Source organism: Mirounga leonina, unplaced genomic scaffold (assembly GCF_011800145.1).
Source record: "Mirounga leonina isolate KUSES-001 unplaced genomic scaffold, KU_Mleo_1.0 Mir_154, whole genome shotgun sequence".
In the NCBI taxonomy this organism is placed as follows: Eukaryota; Metazoa; Chordata; class Mammalia; order Carnivora; family Phocidae; genus Mirounga; species Mirounga leonina.
In genome coordinates, this window is record NW_023270389.1 from 45,027,960 (window position 1) to 45,048,880 (window position 20,921).

Sequence of the window (20,921 nt, forward strand, 5' to 3'; positions counted from 1 at the left end):
ATACTGTCCAGATTTTTAGCATGCTTATTGATTACCGCTTTTGCTAAATTTGCAGATGGACTGAATGACGAGAACAATGATGACCGAGTATTAAAATGCTGTCTTCAGTACCAGGAATTATTCCCTTGTTCTACTGTTATTCTGTGCACGTGAGTTTCATAGTCATTTTACTCTTTTTTTTTTTTTTTTCTAAATAGCAACTATACCAGAGAATTTTTAGAAGTCATATTATACCCACCAGACTAAGGATGAAAAACGTACATGATTTTCGAAAACTGCCAGTAAGCATATTCAATTTTGTGTCACATTCTTATAATGTGTAAACTATAGAAGAATGAGATTTGAAACTTACGAAGTCTTCAGTTTTATTTATATGACATTCAGAAACCTTTTATAAAAGCTGAGAACAGCCAATTTAATCTGTCAACAAAATAGTTCAGAAATAAAAGTCTGACAAATTTTTGGTCAAGAGGCAAGAAGGTTAATCAATTAATTTGTGGGGAAGAGGCAGTTCATGTTGGTGGTACGCCTCTGGTGCCTGTTCATAGAGTGAGGGCTGGAGTCATGGGTCTCCCATTTACCAGCCCTGTGACCTGGGAAAGTTGCTTACCTTAGTTTCCTCACATGTAAAATATAGGGGGATACTAATACCTGCCTCCTGGAGTTATTGTGAGTACTTAGATAATGTATACATAAAGCATTTAGAGTAGTGCCCAGTACATAAAATGATCTCAGTAAGAGTCTTCTCCTCCTCTTCCCTTTCTCCTTCCCCTCCGTTCCCAACTAGTATTTTCATAACTTAGTTCTAAGGTAAAACTAACATAACGTTAAGCAAAATTGAACCCATCGTGTATGAGAAAAGGCTCTGAAGGAACAAAGAAGAGCAATTGTAAACTGTTGTTTTCGTCTGAGTTTTATTCACTGAAAAGTGGAGTTTTTTTACAGTTTCACAATCATGCCAAATTCTGTATGAAATACAGCAATTATAGAAATGAATAGCCCTAAGGTTTTTCTTGTAAGGCAGTTTGGTCAGTTATCATTTTAAATATATGGAAGCATTGAATCATTATGTTATACACCTGAAACTAATATAATGCTGTATGTTAACTAGAGTGGAATTAAAATAAAATTTTAAAAAAATATTTAAGAAATTCTCATTTTAGCTGTCTTCAAAGATGATGGTATGGTGTTCTATTGGGGATTAAAGGGAATATTAAATTTCTGTCTCTAGGTTATTTTAAAATTATTTTTTGATCCTGGGCATAACATATCATCTTGGAGTTTGTGGAAGGCTGAAACAGCATAATTAATATGTTAATCATTTTGAATTTGATATAAGCTAAATTTGAGAGATAATTGCTATGTAATTGTTGCTTTTTTAGTTCAACTTAGAATGAAAATTAAATTGGTGAGACTATCAATTCTCCATTATTTCTGTAGTCACTGTTTTGGGATTAACGGATGTAACATTTTTAGTGAAATGAAAATTTGTAGTCGGACTTTACTTTTAATTCTAGCATTATGTTCTAGGGGAGCCTGGTTTTTATTTTTATTTTTTCCTTTAAAAGGCCGGAATTGTGTCTACTGCATAAGTCCCACCTACTTATTATGAAGATGCTGTTAAATGGATGATGATGATGATGATAATATTGATAATGACAGTGCTAGGAGAACCTTTCTCCAACACTATGTACTGTACCTAATTCTAAGTGCATTACTTTAAATTTACAATCCTGAGTGTGGGCCAGCAACCCTTAGTTCATATCTCTCTCTCTCCTGAATTCTATACTAGTATATTCATCTATTTGTTTGCTTTCTCTACTTGGATGTGTCATAGACATCTGGGACGTACCATCTCCAAAAATGAACTCTTGATTTTTCTTTCTAAACTGTTCTCCATCTGAATAAAAGGTGCCACTTTCCACCCATTTGCTAGAGCCAGAAACCTAGGAGTCATTTTTGATAACCACTCCTCCCTCATAATCTATATCTGGTCAGTTAACGGGTCCTGTGCGATCTTTTCTTCATCTCCCCTGCCACCATCCTTTGTCTGCCATGCTATTTTTCCACTTCCTTTTTGACTCTAAGACTAATTTAGGCTCTCTGCTTCCATATTTGCTCTCCTCCATTTATTCTTCACAAAGTAATAATGGTAATTTTTCATTTTTAATTAAAAAAAAGTTTTATTATGGAGAATTTCAACGATAGTCAAAGTGAAGAAGAATTAATAAACTCCTAAGTATTCAGCTACAATTATCAAAATTCTCCCATTCTTCTGTTATCTATATCTGTTTACTCCCTGTCCTCCCACATGATTATTTTTATAAGGTTTTTTGTGTTTGGAGGGAAAATGTACAATATTGAAATGCACAAATCTTTACTATAGGATGTTGACAAAGGGTATACTGGTGTAGCCCACATCCCTCTCGATACATAGAACACTTCCATCACCCCAGAAAATACTTTTATGCCCCTTTGTGCCCTTTTTCTAGTTTAAGTGGAAGCTGAGATCACTTGTTTGAGACTGCTATAAATTTACCTGTCAGCACTGTTTCAGTTGGATCCCACAAATTTTGATGTTCTATTTTTATTTTCATTCAGTTCAATATAACTTCCCTTTGACACTTAGATATTTGTTGTTTAATTCCAAATATTTGCACATTTTCCAGTTTTCTTCTTGCTATCAATTTGTACTTTAGTTCCACTTTGATTTGAGAACATTATATGATTTCTTTTAAATTTGTTAGTTTGTTTTATTGCCAAGAATATGGTCTATCTTGGTGAATGTTTTACATGCACTTAGAGAATTTATATTCTGCTTTTGTAGGTGGAGCATTTTATAAATTTCAGTTAAGTTGGTTGATAGTGTTGTTCAGGTTTTCTATAACCTTACCAATTGTCTGCTTATTCTGTGATTATTGAGAGAGAAGTATTGAAATCTCTAACTATAATTCTGGGTTTGTTTAATTCTCCTTTCAGTTCTGTTTGCTTTACTTCATGTGTTATAAAAACTTTGTAGTAAGATGCATACATTTTTAGGATTGTTTAGGATTGTCTTCGGAGAACTGACCCCTTTCTCATTATATAATGTCTCTGTTCCTGAAAGTCTCCTTCGTTTAGTATTAATACTACCATTCCAGTTTTGTTTTTGTTAGTATTTATATGGTATATCCTTTCCTATCCATTTACTTTTAACCTGTGTCTTTATATGAAGGTAAGTATTTTGTGGGTGGCATATAGTTGGTACTTTATTTTTTGTCCAGTCTGACAACTTGTCTTTTTTTTTTCTTTTGAGAGAGAGAGAGAGAGAGAGAGAGAGAGAGCGCGCACAAGCAGGGAGGGGCAGAGAGAGAGAGAATCAAGCAGGCTCCACACTCAGTGTGGAGCCCGACATGGGGCTCGATCTCAGCACCCTGAGATCATGACCTGAGCCAAAATCAAGAGTCGGACACTTAACCCCACTCAGCCACCCAGGTGCCCCACAACTTCTGTCTTTTAAGTGATGAATTTATACCACTTACATTTAATTGGTTGGATCAAATCTGCCTTTTTGCTATTTTCTATTTGTTTCATCTGTTCTTTTCTTTTTCTTTCTTGAGTTAATTGTGTATTTTTTTATGGTGCCATTTTATCTCCATTATTGAATATTTATACCTTTTTGAAGTAAATATTTTAATGGTTGCCCTGGCATTTATAGTATATATCTTACTTGATCAAAGTCTACCTTCAAATAATATTATATTGCTTCATGTTAGGTGTAAGGTTCTTATAACAGTTTCTTTCTCCCATCCTTAGTGCTATCATTGTCATATATGTTACCTTTACAAAAATGATGATAAGCATGTGTTTTACTATATTTGCTTCCATCATTTGACGTTTAAAGCAATTAAAAATAAGTGAATATTTTAAGTGAATATTTTATTTCCATTTTGTGCACTCTTAATTATTTTTATAGATTCAAGTTTCTGTCTGGTGTTATATTCCTTCTGCCTAAACAAATTTATTTGACATGTATGTGTCTATTGGCAGTGAAATTTTTGGTTTTGTCTGTCTGATAATGTCTTTATTTCTTAATTTATTTTTGAAAGATATTTTTGCTGGATATACAGTTCTGGGTTGATTTTTTTTTTTTTTCCTTTCAGTATTTTAAAGAGGTCACTCCATTTTTTTCTAGTTTGTATGGTTTCTGATGAGAAGTCTGATGTAAAAGTTATCTTTGTTCCTCTATATGTAATGTGTTTTTTTTTTTTTTTTTTTTACTTTCTGCTTTCAAGGGTTTTTCTTTGTCTTTTGCTTTTTTAGCAGTTTATTTTAGCAATTTTTAGCAGATATGTCCAGGTGTTTGTGTGTGTGTGGCGCGGGGCTGGGGGGATGGGTAGAGAAGAAGGATTTATTCTGCTTGATGTTCTCTGAGCTTCTCAGATCTCTGGTTTCCTGTTTTCAGTTTTAGATAATTCTCAGCCACCATTTCTTCAAATATTTCTTCTGCCCATTCCCTCTTTTCTCCTTCTCATATTACACTTATACTAGAGTAGCCAGTTTCCAAGATGACCCCAATGATTCCTGCCTCCTAGTATTAATGCTCTTGTGTAGTCCCGTCCTGCATTATACCAGGGTTGGTTGTACCAGTGACATACTATCACTATCAGATCAGGTTATAAAAAATTAGGATATTAAAGACTGGAACTTCCTTCTCGGGCACTCTCTTGCTTTCTTCTCTCTCAAATCACTTGTTTTGTGGAAGCAAGCTGCCATGCTGTGAACAGCCCTATGAAATAGACCCGCATGATGAGAAACTGAAGCCTCCAGCCAAGAGCCAGTGATGGACTAAGGCCTGCCAACAGCCACATGAATGAGCCAATTAGACCTCTGAGATGGCTACAATCCTAGGCAACAGCATGTTCCAACTTTGTGAGAGACCCTGAACCAGAACCAACCAGTCAAGCTGCTCCCAGATTTCTGACTCTTAGAAGCTATGTGAGATAATAAGTGTTTGTTTTAAGGTGCTAAGTGTTGGGATAATTTGTTATACAGCAATAGATAACTAATACAGACTGTTTGATGTCATCCCACAGCTGCTGGATTTTTTTAAAAAAAATTTTATTCTCTTTTTATTTCAGTTTGGGTAATTTCTTTTGACCTGTCTTCCAGTTTATAATTTCTTTCCTTGCCTGTGTCAGGTCTGCTGAGGACCCTTTTGAAGACATTCTTCATTTCTGTAACTGTGGCTTTTTTTTTATTGCTAGCAGTTACATTTAATTTTCATGATTTTCATCTGTGCTGAAATTGCCTACCTGATTTTGCATGCTATTCATCTTTTCTATTAGAGCCTTTAATAAATTAATCAACATTATTTAAAATTCCCTATCAGATAGCTTCAACATCTGTGTGATATCGAAGTCTGGTTCTGTTGATTGCTTTGTCTCTTGGTAGCATGTTGTTTTTTTCTGGGCAGAATTTATATGCAGATTTTAGGGTTCACCTGCTCTGTGGTTTCCTCCCTTCTTCAGTTCCCCCCTTAACTTTTTGTCTGCTCTGGCCAGCTCTGAACATTGTCTTCTTACATTCCAAGTTACTGTGGCTGTGCTTTCTGTTGTAGCCATTGATGAATTAGAGAATGCCCTTGGGCAAACAGATAGACTCTTGTAGCTCTTACCAGAGCAGTACCTCTGTGTTGAGGGTGGACTTCCCTCCAGCTCCTACCTTCATTTTATTGCTCCCTAGTGCCTTCAGATAGCTTTTTTTTTTTCTTTTTTGGTCCAAATTTTCTTTTTTTTTTTTTTTAAAGATTTATTTATTTTTTGAGAGAGCGAGAATGAGAGAGAGTACATGAGAGGGGGGAGGGTCAGAAGGAGAAGCAGGCTCCTCGCTGAGCAGGGAGCCCGATGCGGGACTCGATCCTGGGACTCCAGGATCATGACCTGAGCCGAAGGCAGTTGCTTTAACCAACTGAGCCACCCAGGCGCCCCTGGTCCAAATTTTCTAATCCTCATCTGTGGGAAGATTAGTCTGACCAGGCTACTCTACCGTTAACAAAAGCTGGAAGCCTGTTGGATTCCAGAACAGCAATCTGATAAACACAGATGTGATCATGTCACTTACTCACTGAATGTCTTTCCATTTATTAATGCACTTGGCTTTCTCTATAGCCACATAAACTGGTCCCATGCACTATGCTCTAATTAGACTTTCTTCTTTCAGCAAATAGCAAATTCTCACCATTTGTCTTATGCTTACTGTGAGTAAATTTGTAATTGCCTACCACATGGAAATTATTTCTCTTACTATGGCTCTCTGTTTATTTCTCTTTGGATGATCATATTCCTGTGTTCAAATCCAGCTCCCACTTACCAGGTACAGTTTTGGGCAAATTACTTAACCTCTTTACACCTCAGTTTTTCATTTGTGAAAGGTGATAAAAATAGTACTACTCCTACCTATGAGGTTTACTGTGAGAATTGAATGGATTATATATATATATATAAAGTGCTTAGAACAGTGCCTGGTACCAGGAAAACACTCAATATATAATACTTATTATTTTCAAAAGCTCATATGCTGTGACTCTACTGTATATTAATTCCTTTATCTTCCTGGTTTTAAAAAAACTGTTATCCTTTGTTAATACACATGTTGAGAATCACCCACCTCTGATTAGATCCCATGTGTTTTGAGTTGCCATGTGATTTATCTTATAAAAAATAAAATATTTTTTCCTCCTAACCCCAACCTTAGGGATGATAGAAATTTAAGAAACAAAGGCCTAATAAGTGGTGTGAAGTCACTCAGTAAAGAAGAATTGAGTGCAGAGTTATTAAACTTATCTCTGAACACAGATGTATGTCATCAGCCTTGTATATCTAAGCAACAATTGAAAGCAGGTAGTATTCTTACTACAAATAATTAGAAATATATCTTTTATGTACTGACATTATTGATAACATTTGGAATTAATAGTAAATTTTCATCTTGTACATTTAAAATAACATTGAAATATTTGTCGGCACACAAATGGTTAGAAATAAATGAAAATTGAAAGAAAGAAAATTATAATGGTAATCCAAAAGACAACACATTTAACATTATTGTCTTCTACATACGCTTTTACAAAATAATTTGAATTTTTGTCCATACACTCACATTTTTACATGTTTATAATCACCATGCACATGCTATTTTGTACCTTTAAAATAATAGTAGCTACAGGATAAATACAGAAAATATTCATTCAAGGTAGAGAGAAATTTTTAGTTTCCTTTCAATATTAGTTTCCTATTCATAACCTTCTGTTAACGCAATAAAAAACCAAGTAATAAGAAGAGTTTGAAATATTCTAATAATAGTTTTACTTTTAATTTTAAACTAATAAGTAAAGGTAGTACAATTGTTTTGTCTTTTTTTTTTTTTACCAGAATAATCTGTCCTATAGCTTGATATTTGATGGAATGTCATATTAAATTTAACATAATTTAAAAATACATTCCAAGCCTTCTCCCTGAGTTGGAAAAATAAATATTGAAATCTTTAATATTGTATGTATTTTTTATGTATAATTATATAAAAATTCATATATATACTATTACTACTTTTTTGACCTTTTTGGCAATAAAATTTCTTTTGTCGTAATATTCAAAATGACATTTAGATGGAGGAAGAGGATTTTTAATTTATGGTTTTTCAGAGGTAACATGCTTTCAGTTTGTCCATTCTGTTACTATCACTTTAAGTCCTTAGTTGGTATTTGTAGAAATAAGCCACTTAATATTTTGCATTTTGCCATAAAGAAATTGCAGTTGTTTTCAGGTATCAAAATATTAATGTTAATGAAATGATATCAATTGAAATAATAAAAACTCACTTTAAAAGGGAGGGCATAAAGGTAGTTAAACTAGAGAGTTTGGTCCTTTCAAAACAATTTACTGATGTGAGCTGCTATTGGAAGAATATATTATTTTTGGAAGAAAACACACTTTGATCCATAATTCTTCATTTTCTATTATAAATTGATGCAAAGCATTCTTTTAATTTTTCCTTTTTTTTGAGAATAATAAAACTAAAATTATGGTTAAAATATTACACATTTCCTAAATTTCTATTTTAGTAAAAATATTCTGTTGCCTTTTGTCAAAAAGAAAGCATTTGCTAATGTGATATATTTATGTTGCTTTCAAAACAACTTTTCTATAGATACATGTTTCTAAATACTGTTTAAAAAGGAAAGTATTGGTTTGGTTTCTGTGTAATTTAAATACTAATTATATACATAAAATGTTTATTATTTATGGCCAAATACTAGTTATATATGTAAAATACTAACTATTCTATTGGTGTCTTAAATAAAGCCTATAACTGTTTGTTTTAAAGAAGCAACACTGTTAGAAGAGAGCTATGAGGAAGAATCTGCACATTCTGGACTACCCATTATACTTGAAAGCATTGTATCTGATCTTGAAAAATCTCTTGGAACAGCTTTATCTTCAATATTAGAAACAGAAATGAAAATTGCTTTTGGAAATCTTTGGATGGAGGTGATAATTTCAACTCTATTAGTTGAAAATTTCTGTTTCACTGCTAAAGATTTATGACCTTATCTTAGGAAATATGACTTGTATAAAATGTGTAAGCTTCATTGTGATAATCTATATCCCATTTACTTTTTTTCTTACAGTTTTTGAAAGAACTTCTTGAACATTAAATGGTGAACATTTCCTAAAGATTAGAAATGATATTTTATCATTCATTTTTTTTCAGTGAACAAGTATTTATTAGGTATTTACTGTGTGTCAGACACATTGCCCCCATGGAGCTCAATTTGAATTCAGAAAAACTTCTGTCTTCTGTAGTTTATTTGAATTAGAATGTCTAGTACAGGGAATTCCCATAGCAATATATATTCAGAAAAAGAAGTGTATATTTTGGCTCATGTTATATAAATGTGAGAATCAAAGTATAAAAATGATCATTATTAGCAAGATAGTTTATATTTTCTAGATTAATATCTTTTTAAAAAAAATATTTTATTTATTAGAGAGAGAGAGACAGCGAGAGCAGGAACACAAGTAGGGGGAGTGGGAGAGGGCGAAGCAGGCTCCCCGCTGAGCAGGGAGCCTGATGTGGGGCTCTATCCCAGGACCCTGGGACCACGACCCGAGCCGAAGGCAGACGCCCAGTGACTGAGCCACCCAGGCACCCCCTAGATTCATATCTTTTCTGCAATCAGTAAAATACCACATTTGGCAATAGTGGTCTTTTTAGTTTAGTTAATGTTTGTTTGCTGTTCGTATCTATAGCCAGGAGAAATATTATATCCCCCTCAATTGTAGATTGTATTTATACCAGATATTCAGTGAGATTCTAATACTTGTCAATATGATGTATTTGCTGCTTGATTATATTATTAAGTACTGAACCAAGATGATGAGAAATGATCAGAAGATTCTAGGAGGGTTGACTTAAATTGGATGTTTTATAATAGAGTCTACGAAAGTCATTGCATATGAATGATTCAGAACAGGATGTGCTGACATCTTATAGTACTAACTGATTAATCTCCTTTATAAACATGTCTTTATGAGAGTGTAGTCAGTGTTATGGTAGTTGACATCTTTTTTCTATATAGATTTTCCTGCAGCTATATGAAATAATTAGATTGATTTCTTCCTAGAATTGACTACGTTGGGAAGTAAATTGACCACCTTTCCTGATTAAAACCTGCTCTCCTGATTAAAACAGTGCTTTTGCTTTGTGTATATAGTTTCTGAAACTATAAAGATTAATACCAATATGAATTTTACAAAAATAATTTGCAATGGAATTAGCACTTTAAGATTATGATTGGGTTTTAATAAAACATCTTTTAATTTAAAAAGAGTTCAACTAGGGGCACCTGGGTGGCTCAGTCGTTAAGCATCTGCCTTCGGCTCAGGTCATGATCCCAGGGTCCTGGGATCGAGCCCCGCATTGGGCTCCTTGCTCTGCGGGAAGCCTGCTTCTCCCTCTCCCACTCCCGCTGCTTGTGTCCCCTCTCTCGCTGTGTCTCTCTGTCAAATAAATAAATAAAATCTTAAACAAAAAAAAAAAAATTCAACTAACTGTATTTTGCCCAGAAATAAATGTAGGAATGCCTAAATAGGTACTTTTTAATAATAGGAAGAATAAATAATTAGTAGGTGGTAATTTTTTCTAAATACTTTTTAGATGCTGTACTTGAAACCACCATGGACTCTAATTCATTTATTACAGTGCTTTAGAAAACATTGGTTGGCTGTATTTGGATTAGTTATGGAGAAAAACTTGCTTTTAACCGTTGAGAGCCTATATGAAAATCTCTGTAAAGGTATGGATTTTTTATTTTGTCTTTAGCAATGTTGTGTTAAAGTCAGGCTAGCTGATATATTCCATGGAATGTGAAGATGAATTAATAAGAAATTGGTCAATTATTTTTTAAATAATTTACACTTCTGATTTTTAAAGGGAGTTTGTGACAGCTGCATGAATGGATGCAGTTCACAGAGCTTATGACCTGCAATCATATGGATGATATGGATCCTTAATGGATCACTGTTGATGTTCCTGGACATAGTGAATATCTCATGTTTTATAATGTTTGAAAACTTTTAAAACCATATTTTACAGTTTATCAGGTGTGCAATAAAATTTAGATTTTTAAAAGTTTCTTGCTGTGTTTAACACATAAACTCTGACCACATTTCATGTACTAATTTTAGAAATAGCATATCAAAGTATCTATCTAAAATATATGGTTAGGGAATAGGAAATGTTTGTCTTTGGGGCATAGTGCATTCTAAAGAACTGGAAGAGACTATAGACAACCACTTAGTTGGTGGTTTTTAACAAAGTCATTTTGCACAGAACCTTCTTGAAGTGCTTCTGGAGCTGCCATAGATTGGAAATGGAAGGATTGATGGGGAGCCTGGAAAGTTGGTGGGCCTACCTATGGAACCTCAAACCCAACTTGGGCTGTGCAGTTTTCTTTTATCATTTTATGTATGGAGATTCCATGTAGGCCTTGGAAAAAAAGTTTCTCTGTAAGAAGAAAAAGATGGGAAAAGCACTGATTGAATATTATGAAAGCCCATGTTCTATAATTAGACTAACTAGCCCTGAGAGGGTAAGGGATTTGTCCAAAGTCAGACAAGTAGATTTTGCTTGCTGTACCTTTAAGAGGCAAAGTATATGTAACAATTATTAGGATGTTCAGTTGGTCCTTGACTTTTTTGAACTTCTAACATGAAATGATCTGTTTATTATTTTATGTATTAGTTATATCCTGTCTACTTTTGAAAAATAACTGTTAGTATGAGAGGGCCATTAAGTAAGAACTTGAGCACAAGATGGTTTAAGCCAATTTTAAAGTCACAAGAGCCAGGTAATGAAGAATAAGAAAGATAATTTTGCCATAAAACATATGCAAACAATTATTATAAAACTTGAACACGGATTTTAACACTAAGCATCCTGGAAGCTAAAACAAAACAAAAATAGAAACATATTCTATGGGAGGTATACCATAACGCTCTATCTTTCCCTTGAAATGTAAGTATCTTTGAAAATTACCTCGGGATTTAAAGTACCTGGTTCGGTGCCTTACGACTTTTAAAAGTTGCCAATTTTTAAAATAAAGACATTTTCCAGGCATTATCTTTAACTATAGAAGTTATTTATAAGTGGTATTATATGAGACGTGGAACGACCTGTTGGATGCGTCTTCAAAGCACTTTTACAAGGTATATAGAAACATTTTCCATATCTTGAATGGAAGCATAATTTAGTTGGTTCTATCAAAAGAGAAAGTCCATAAATCATGTATGATCTTGAACAAGATTTAGTTTTAAAAATGGCGTATCTAGTTGCCATCCTTCATTTTTCTCTTTTTCCAGGGGTGGGCAGTGTTTGTCTTTTGCAAACGGCTTAAGAGGTTGTAGGCAGCAACTCTAACTGGGAATAGGACAGAAGTGAAGAGATGGTGACTCTTCCTTTTGCTAAAAAATCATTTTTGGAATCATTGTATACATAGTTTATTGATCCTTGATCTAGAAGAATCTGATGCCTAATGTTTACTGACTTGTAAAGAATATATAATAGAATTGTAAAAGTGCCTTCTGCCCTAAAGTAATTTTGAATTAGAAAAATCAGTTTATGATTTTGTTTACTGTCTTTTAATAGTATCCTCAGCTGTTGAATTATGCATATGTGTTTAACTTCACTAGCCCAAAGAATAGATTCTTAGATCAATTCATAGAAAATTGTGTGGAAAATGATTAGTAGCTTTTTTTGATTTTGTTATCCATATTAACTTTGATTATTGACCTTATATAAGCATTAAAGTATTTCAACCATGTAGGTTTCTTTTTATGTTGTGTCTAGGTACTGAATTTATCATTGTTATTTCCCTTTAGCACATAATCTTAGTAAAGACTTCTTGTAAGACAGAAATCAGATGATTAATTCAAGGATATAAGCCCTATTGTACATTGTATTGGAGAAGCACCTTTTAAGAGAAGTTGTGCCCAGTTTCTCCTCTTTAGGATATTTACTGGGGTTCATCAAATCTACATTCTATCCTATGTGTAGCATCTCTTACCTGTCTTTTTCCACAGGAATTTAAACTAGTCATTGAATTTAAAAATAAGTGCTTCGTAAGGGAATACACTTTTCTCTGTTTGTTAAAGGGGAAGCCAGAATCCTGACTATAGCCATCACATTAGATTAGAATTTCTGAATATTGTATAATTAATTACTAAAATCTACTTTTGATTCTCATTTGACCTTTCAGTATTTCTAAGCAAATACTTGTATAAGTGATAAGAGTTTTTTAAACTCTAAGTACCAATGAAAAACCATGCTGGTGTTTCAGAATATAACAGAGTCTCTGAAACTGTGAACATTAAAAGAAAATAAAACAGGGTGCCTGGGTGGCTCAGTGGTTATGTGTTTGCGTTTGGCTCAGGTCATGATCCTGGGGTCCTGGGATCAAACCCCACATGGAGCCTGCTTCTACCTCTCGCTCTGCTGCTCTCCTTGCTTGTGCATGTGCTTTCTGTCTGTCAAATAAATAAATAAATAAAATCTTAAAAAAAAATAAAACAAACACATTGTAGCACGGTTATTTTAAATGCCTTTGAAAACTATTATATGGCACTCTATCCTAATAATGGAAAGATTTCTTCTGTTCTGAGCTTTGGTGACATTAGAAATTTGCTTAACTTCATTGTTCATAACTTTTAAAAATCTTTGAAATTGTTGTCACCGCCTCCTAATTGGTTTGAGAATTTAATGTAAGTAATTTTAGTTGAAAGAAAATTGTTATACCTTTAAATTATTTTTTGTAGTTTAACTCACTTTGCTAATTTATAAGGAAAAAATTCTGCTAGCTTGTCTTGCCCACAGCTCACTGTTACCCAAATTATTTATATTTTTGCTAAAGTTGTGTTCAGAGAGAGGAAACATTATTTTCAACAAATCTAGTACTACATTTGATGTAATGGAATTTGAAGGCAAATCACTACACGATTAACTGAGTTGGTTATGGGAGGTACTGCCTGTAACTTACATGCTTCCCACCAAATGACTTTTCTGATGCCTCCATAGTCATCTGTATATGAAACAAAATCAGTCTTGCAAATCTGTTGTTTAACTTGTTTGGTAATTCTTTTCTGAAGAATACAGAGTACCTAAATCCACTCCAAGAGCATTGTCTTTAGCTAAATTTAATTGTAATGCTTTTTACACCACAGAGAAAAATTAGGAGTGGTGTGTAGGTATAAATGTGTACTTTTCTTAAATTTCATAATTAACATTAGATTGGTTTTCCAAAGACATTTTTGTGTTGAATACTCATTCTTACCTTTTTCCTTCTTAATTTCTCTTACCAGCTAACAGTGCAGTGGATTTTACAACAGTGAAATTTCTGCTTCAGGATTCTAAAAGTTTGTTACATGCATTCAGTACACGGTCAAATTATGATGGTGTTCTTCCACAGGCCTTTGCTCAAGTCAGTGAACTACTCCAAACCTTTACAGAGGTAAGATACCTTTGGAATGCCATTTAGAGGAGCTAATCACATATGTTCTAAAAATATATTAGCAGAGGGCGCCTGGGTGGCTCAGCCGTTTAGCGTCTGCCTTCGGCTCAGGTCATGATCCCAGGGTCCTGGGATCGAGCCCCACATCGGGCTCCTTGCTCAGCAGGGAAGCCTGCTTCTCCCTCTCCCACTCCCCCTGCTTGTGTTCCCTCTCTCGCTGTCTCTCTCTCTCTGTCAAAAAATAAATAAAAAAAAATCTTAAAAAAATAAAAAATATATATATTAGCAGACAGAGAGGTAAAGGATATTTTAATTCTAACTTATTTCAACACATGAATGGCATTAAGTGATTATTAAGTGAATTGAAGAGAAAGTAAGCAATTCTTATTGCAAGTTATAAAACACATCCTCTTACGGAAGCACTGTCACAGAAGTTGTTGGAATTTTATATCGTTTCATTTATGGATGGAAGCAAGCTGTGCCTTGTCGTTTGACTACTTATTTCCCAGTGCCCCAGATCAGTGGATCACAACATCCATCAGAATACTTGGGAAGGTTTTTTTTTTTTTTTTTTTAAAGCTGCAGATGCCAAGCCCCTCTCAAACCTTATTGAATCAAACTTCTGGCCCAGTAATATTGTTCTTTTTCACTTTTTATTTTGAAATAATTTCAAACTTACAGAAAAGTTGCTAGAAGAGTTCAAACAATTCTGATATATATCCTTTATCCAGAGTCCCCAGTGTTACCATTTTTTCACATTTCTTTATTGTTTTGCCTGCCCACCTATCTACCTACTTATCTGTCCACATTTTTTTTTCTGAACTATTTAAGAGTATGTTGCAGGTACGATCCCCCTTTACCCCTAAATACTTCCATATATATTTCCTAAAGAACAAGGATATGTTACATAACTAATATAATTAATCAGGGAATTAGTATTGGTATAATACAATTATTTAATCTGTAGACCTTATTCAGACTTTGGCAATTGATGTACCAGTTTTTAACAATCTCCCCCATGTGACCCTTATGCAGTCAGCCTAGCACTGATGCCTTTTGACCTCTTTTATTTTTTTTTTATTTTTTATTTTTTTTATTTATTTGAGAGCGAGAGTGAGAGACAGCATGAGAGGGAGGAGGGTCAGAGGGAGAAGCAGACTCCCCACCGAGCAGGGAGCCCGATGCGGGACTCGATCCTGGGACCCCGGGATCATGACTTGAGCCGAAGGCAGTCGCTTAACCAACTGAGCCACCCAGGCGCCCCCCTTTTGACCTCTTTTAAATTAACTGTGTAAGTTTTGTCTCTGGGAATACTCTATTTCTGCAGGCTTCTACTTTCAAATCTAGAAAATTCTGGGAGTTTTATGTGTCAGAAACAGCTCAAAAAATTCAGTATCACAATTACTAGATAAGACATTAATGGTACTTTCATCTGACATATATATATCATATTCTTTTTTTTTCTTTCTGAGTTATGGAGTTGACCAGGTTTTTCTCAGTGTTGTTTTGTGGTCACATAGGTCCTACTACCTATGAAGTAATGAAAGGATTAGATGATACTAAACTTCGTCATAGCTGGTAGGGAAAGAACTTACTTGCTTAAGAAAGTATCTCATGAAGTAAAAGAAGCATCTCTTTTTATAAACTATGAAGAAATATGTGATAACTCCTGCTGGAAGAATTGATTTAAGGGGTGAAATGATCTTTTGTGTTAAGATGACTAAAACCTTGGTAGTTGTATTTTTCCATGGCAAATGTGACTTTGAGAACTATCTGTAGGATAGAATGGACCTGGGTATTTAGGGGATTGCAGCTTGGGTCTGTACTTGAATTGTGTAGGGAACAATATATTATTCTTTCCCATCACAGAATTGAATCCTAAACCCCATCTTTAGTGAAACAAACATAGTAAACAAGATGGAAAATTCAGGTTACTCACAGGCTTATCAGTCTTTGAATTAAGATTATTGAAAATAAAAAAAATTAGGATTAATTGTGGTAAAAAAAACAATGTCCAGTTTTAAGGTCCTTTCATCAATTGGAAACGAAGAGATAGGAGTTACCATGAAAATGTGGCATTAAAATTTAGTGTTATCGATAATGGTATGCCTACTATATGTTGTCCACTGAATATTTAAAAATATGAATTGTTGGGGTGCCTGAGTGACTCAGTCGTTAAGCGTCTGCTTTCGTCTCAGGTCATGATCCCAGGTCCTGGGATCGAGCCCCGCATCGGGCTCCCTGCTCTGCGGGAAGCCTGCTTCTCCCTCTCCCACTCCCCCTGCTTGTGTTCCTGCTCTCGCTATGTCTCTCTGTCAAATAAATAAAATCTTTAAAAAAATAAATAAATAAAAATATGAATTTTTTGTTCAAATTGTTATTTGTTCCTGGATCCTAATTTTCCAGTTGCTACATTAGCAAGAGATTCATGAAGGCCATTGACGAAGAATCTGCATCCTCATTAGTGCTTCTCCCTCAATACCTGGCATTAGTGTGATTGCTGGAAACAACCTCTGTTGTTGCCATGATTAGAGCTCTGAAGTGTTGCTCCTTTATTTTCATATTAGAAGCAGTTCATTGTCTAAGTCAGCCAGGAACTTTGAGATTTAGCTTGGGCTTTTAAAATACACTTTCAGGGGCGCCTGGGTGGCTCAGATAGTTAAGCATCTGCCTTTGGCTCAGGTCATGATCCCAGGGTCCTGGGATCGAGCCCCATGTCGGACTCCCTGCTCAGCGGGGAGCCTGCTTCTCTCTCTCCCTCTGCTGCTGCTCCCCCTGCTTGTGCTCTCTCTCTGCATCTCTGTGTCTCAAATGAATAAATAAAATCTAAAAAAAATAAAATTCACTTTCAGTAGGAGTTGTTTTGTAGAATGCATTAGATATGGTATATGACCTAAATACTTAGTCCTGTCTTAGTAACTTGAGCAACCAATAGATTACCTCCAGGGATAGGGTATCTAAATATAGTAACTGTTAAAAAAAAAAAAAAAAAAAAGAAGAAAGCCCCCAAACTTAATTTGCCAAGTGTAGAAAATCAGGAAAAGAGGAATATTCACTTGTTTACTTCTGAAAAGGCTTGTGAGAAAACAAAACGGAGAGTTAACCAAAATGATCATTTTCCAGATTTTTATATAAATGGGATAGGAACAGAAAAAGGATACATACATTTTTCTTTGATAAGCCTTCCAACCAAAAAAATAAGACTTGCTCTGCCAGGGTGATAGAATAATTAAAGTCCATCTTATTAATAAACTTTAGACCTATATGCCCGAGGATCCCCATCCTGACTAGTGTTTTTTTTTTTTTTTTAAGTTTTTTGTTTTGTTTTGGTTTTAGAGACAGAATGGGGTAAGGGAGCAGAGGGAAAGGGAGAGAATCTTAAGCAGACTCCTCACTCAGCATGGAGCCTGACATGGGGCTTGATCTCACGATCCTGAGATCATGACCTGAGCGGAAATCAAGAGTCAGATGCTCAACCAACTGAGCCACCCAGGTGCCCCTGACTAGCTGTGTTTTTAACCTCTGGTTATTTAACCTCTCTGAGCCTAATTTCTTCTTTTGTAAAATGAGTATAATAATCTGTGCCTCAGAACTGTCATGAGAATTAAATAAATTAGTATTTGTAAAGCACTTAGTGCCTGGCACTAGTACGTGCTATGTAGGTGTTCGATAAAGAAGTCCATCTGCATAGTTACATACACTGATATTTGGGAGCTGAGGAAAAGAGGCAGTATGTGGTGATTAAAAAAATAAATCTCAGGGGCGCCTGGGTGGCCCAGATGGTTAAGCGTCTGCCTTCGGCTCAGGTCATGATCCCAGGGTCCTGGGATCAAGCCCCACATCAGGCTCCTGGCTTAGCAGGGAGCCTCCTTCTCCCTCTGCCTCTCCCCCTTCTCATGCTCTCTCTCTCCGTATCTCTGTGTCTCAAATGAATAAATAAAATCTTTAAAAAAAAAAAGAAAAAATATATCTTAGAACAAAATATGTCTTTCCATCCATATATTTATTAATAGGCAAAAACAGGAGGAATAACTTTCTTCCTGCCTGCAAAGATAGAAAAGGGTAATATTTACTTTTATTGTTGGAGAGAAATCATAACCCCATTCAGAATCAGATTGCTGAAGGTCAAGTTCTGTTTATGAGTCTTACCAGCTGTGTGACCTTGCATGAGTTATTTACCCTTTCTATGTCTGTTATAAAATATGGATAATCATAGTAACTGTTTCATAGGGCAGTTGTGAGGATTAAATGAGCTAATAGATACAAAGTTCTTAGAAAGTTCCTATGAGTTAAGAAATGCTTAATAGATATTAACTATTACTACTAATAGTGTTGGACATTTTTTATTTTTTAATAAACCTGAAACTAACAACCCATGAGCTAACTTGAAATCATACTGTTATCAACTGTTGTCAACAAGGAAGCCTAGAGAAATGGAATGATTTTATTTAAGTTCACAAAGAAGTTACAGTAGAGCCAAGACAAAAAAAACCCCAAGTTTTTAAAGTCATAAAGTTTTTTTTCATTCTACCAGAATTTTTTTTCCACTTAAGTTAATATTTTACCCCAAGGTGATTTTTTAAAAAAAATATTTGAATCAATAGTATAGCTCTTATACTCTGCTGAGTATCTTTATTTATCAATATTTAAAATATGCTCAGGTCTGTATTCTTAAATACTTGTTGTTGGCCGTGGTTTTTACTGCACTAACTCCTTCCAGCAACTACCCAACTTCTTAAGGAGCAGTCTATAACCCTTGTTTCCATTTCTTCACTCACTTCTTCCTTAATCCTTTACAAGTAGAATTCTACCTCCACACGCTGTTAAGTGAATTAGGTTATCATTGATCAAATCCATGATCAAATCCACCCTTTTTCTCCCTCTTTCTAATTTCTTAGCCTTTTTCAACCCGATGTTGTCCACTCTCTCTTTCCTGAAACTTACCTCTTTTGGCTTCTCTTGTGTTCGAATACTTCTGACTCTTCTTATGTCTTGTTGGTCTCTTTCTTCCTTCTCCTCCCCCCCCCCTTCCTCCCTTTTGTTTACCCTTTACGTTCCTCTTTTTTTTTTTTTTTTTTTTTTTGCTATTTTCTTTCCTAACAGTCTCCTCTACCTCTGAGGTTTGTCTGCATGGGAATGATTCCCAGCTGTATCTTTTAAGCTATAGCTCTGAGTATCCAGTTACCTGTTAGATATCTTTACCTAAATATCTTTTTATTCTTTACAGTTAACATTCTAAACACAAACTTGTGTCTGTTTCTCCTCTCTTCCATAACCAGCCTTTCTTCTTGGCTTTTACTACAGGTGGCCGTAAAATCCAGAAATGTAGATAAATATACATTAAATGCCTTACCGCTATTACATTATAATACATGATACGTTCAGTGCGTTGCTTCTCATCAGCAAGGCAGCATAATATGAAGTGCTGTTTAAGATTGCAATGAATGCGGCACATTTTAAAAAGCATTTTCATCACTTTCTGCACATGTATTTGAGATGTGATGCTTTTAAGTGTTTGTGTTTATGTGTTTGACTATTACCAAATAAAAGTGTGTCTTTCCTTTGGAGAAGTAAATCAAGGGGGTTTGATCTATTTTTACCTTATGGACACTGTATTGTTCTATTATTTGTGCCGTTATTCTTCTAGGCATCCAGATTAAAAAAATCTTAGAGTCTCCCTCATTCCCTGAATCTAGACTTTGGCTAAGTCTTTTAAAATATTTCTTGCATACATTTTTTTCTTTTTCTTTTTATTCTACTGCCGTTTCCTACCTAATTCAAGTTCTCAGGATTACTCTCCTGGATTATTTCAGTAGCCTTCTAGACATCTTGCCTCTCTTTTGTTCTGGTTTGTCTTAGAGTACGGTTCTGGATCTATCACTTCCTAAGTTAGAAACCTTCAGTGGTTTCTTCAATGGCAAAAGGTTTACATTCTATCTTGTTGGTTTTTTTTTTTTTTAATAACCCTTTGCCATCTCATTCTTGTTAATGGATTGTAGGGTACTTGGAGGCTTGATTCCACATATTTATCATTGTATCCTAGGTGTTCTCTGTCTTATTTAATACCATATGTGGAGAAGTGTCCAAACAGTATTCTTAAATTGATATTGGCCTGTTAGCTAAGAAAGATCAGTATAATAAATACATTGGAAATATTGTTTGATATAAATGGGAAAGGAAAATATATATATATTTTTTTAGCTCTGATGCCTTTCTGGGAATATTCTGTACATAATCAAGGACAAAGAATATTCAGCACTTCTTGGAAAGCTAGAACATTGTAAGCACAATCGGTATTCTGTTTCTCTCACTAGTGAAGGACTAGCTGAAATTTGTGTAATTCTTATTTTCCCAGGTCAAGGCAAAACTTAAGCAAAATCCTTCAGAAACTACAGTGGGTAAAAAGCAAGAAGATATTTCTTTAATGAAGTCTAATAACCAAGAAATCACCATTTTCTCAGGTTCTCATCTTCCCCAACCCAACAGACATGAAGAAATCTGGTCTATCCTAGAGAATGTTTGGATTACGTTATGTCAGAACAGGTACTAAATTTCCAAGAATTTTTGAATTTTAGGCTTTTCCATCATTACTGTTATTCATTAAACAGTTAGTGTTTGGGTTGTGAGTTTAATGTATTAGATTATCTTACTGAGGGCCTTTTATCAAATTGGTGCCTTAGAAACAGTGATGCTTAAACAAGGGTGTAATCAGATTTATCTCGAGTGTTTTAAAAATATATTTGCCTAGGCTCTATCCCTAGAAATTCTGATTCAATAGATCTGAGGTGACACTGAGATAGTGCATAAAAAAAAAAATCTCTCCAGGTGATTCAGATGTGAAACCTTCATTAGCAGTATTTCCCATGTATGTCAAAAC

The 20,921-nt window shown here is 34.6% G+C and overlaps 1 protein-coding gene across 5 annotated transcripts in view; it reads left to right on the forward strand.

The window, feature by feature from the left end:
• SWT1 (SWT1 RNA endoribonuclease homolog) overlaps window positions 1-20,921 on the forward strand; it is a 99,875-nt gene that overhangs the window by 30,711 nt on the left and 48,243 nt on the right. For 3 of the 5 annotated variants that reach the window (XM_035010662.1, XM_035010664.1, XM_035010665.1), the window contains exons 10-15: window positions 56-149; window positions 6,736-6,881; window positions 8,365-8,528; window positions 10,198-10,336; window positions 13,896-14,044; window positions 20,400-20,587. In XM_035010662.1, coding sequence (XP_034866553.1) covers window positions 56-149; window positions 6,736-6,881; window positions 8,365-8,528; window positions 10,198-10,336; window positions 13,896-14,044; window positions 20,400-20,587 — 880 coding nt within the window. The remainder of the gene's footprint in view (window positions 1-55; window positions 150-6,735; window positions 6,882-8,364; window positions 8,529-10,197; window positions 10,337-13,895; window positions 14,045-20,399; window positions 20,588-20,921) is intronic. The other 2 variants (XM_035010663.1, XR_004680271.1) reach the window with 2 other exon arrangements.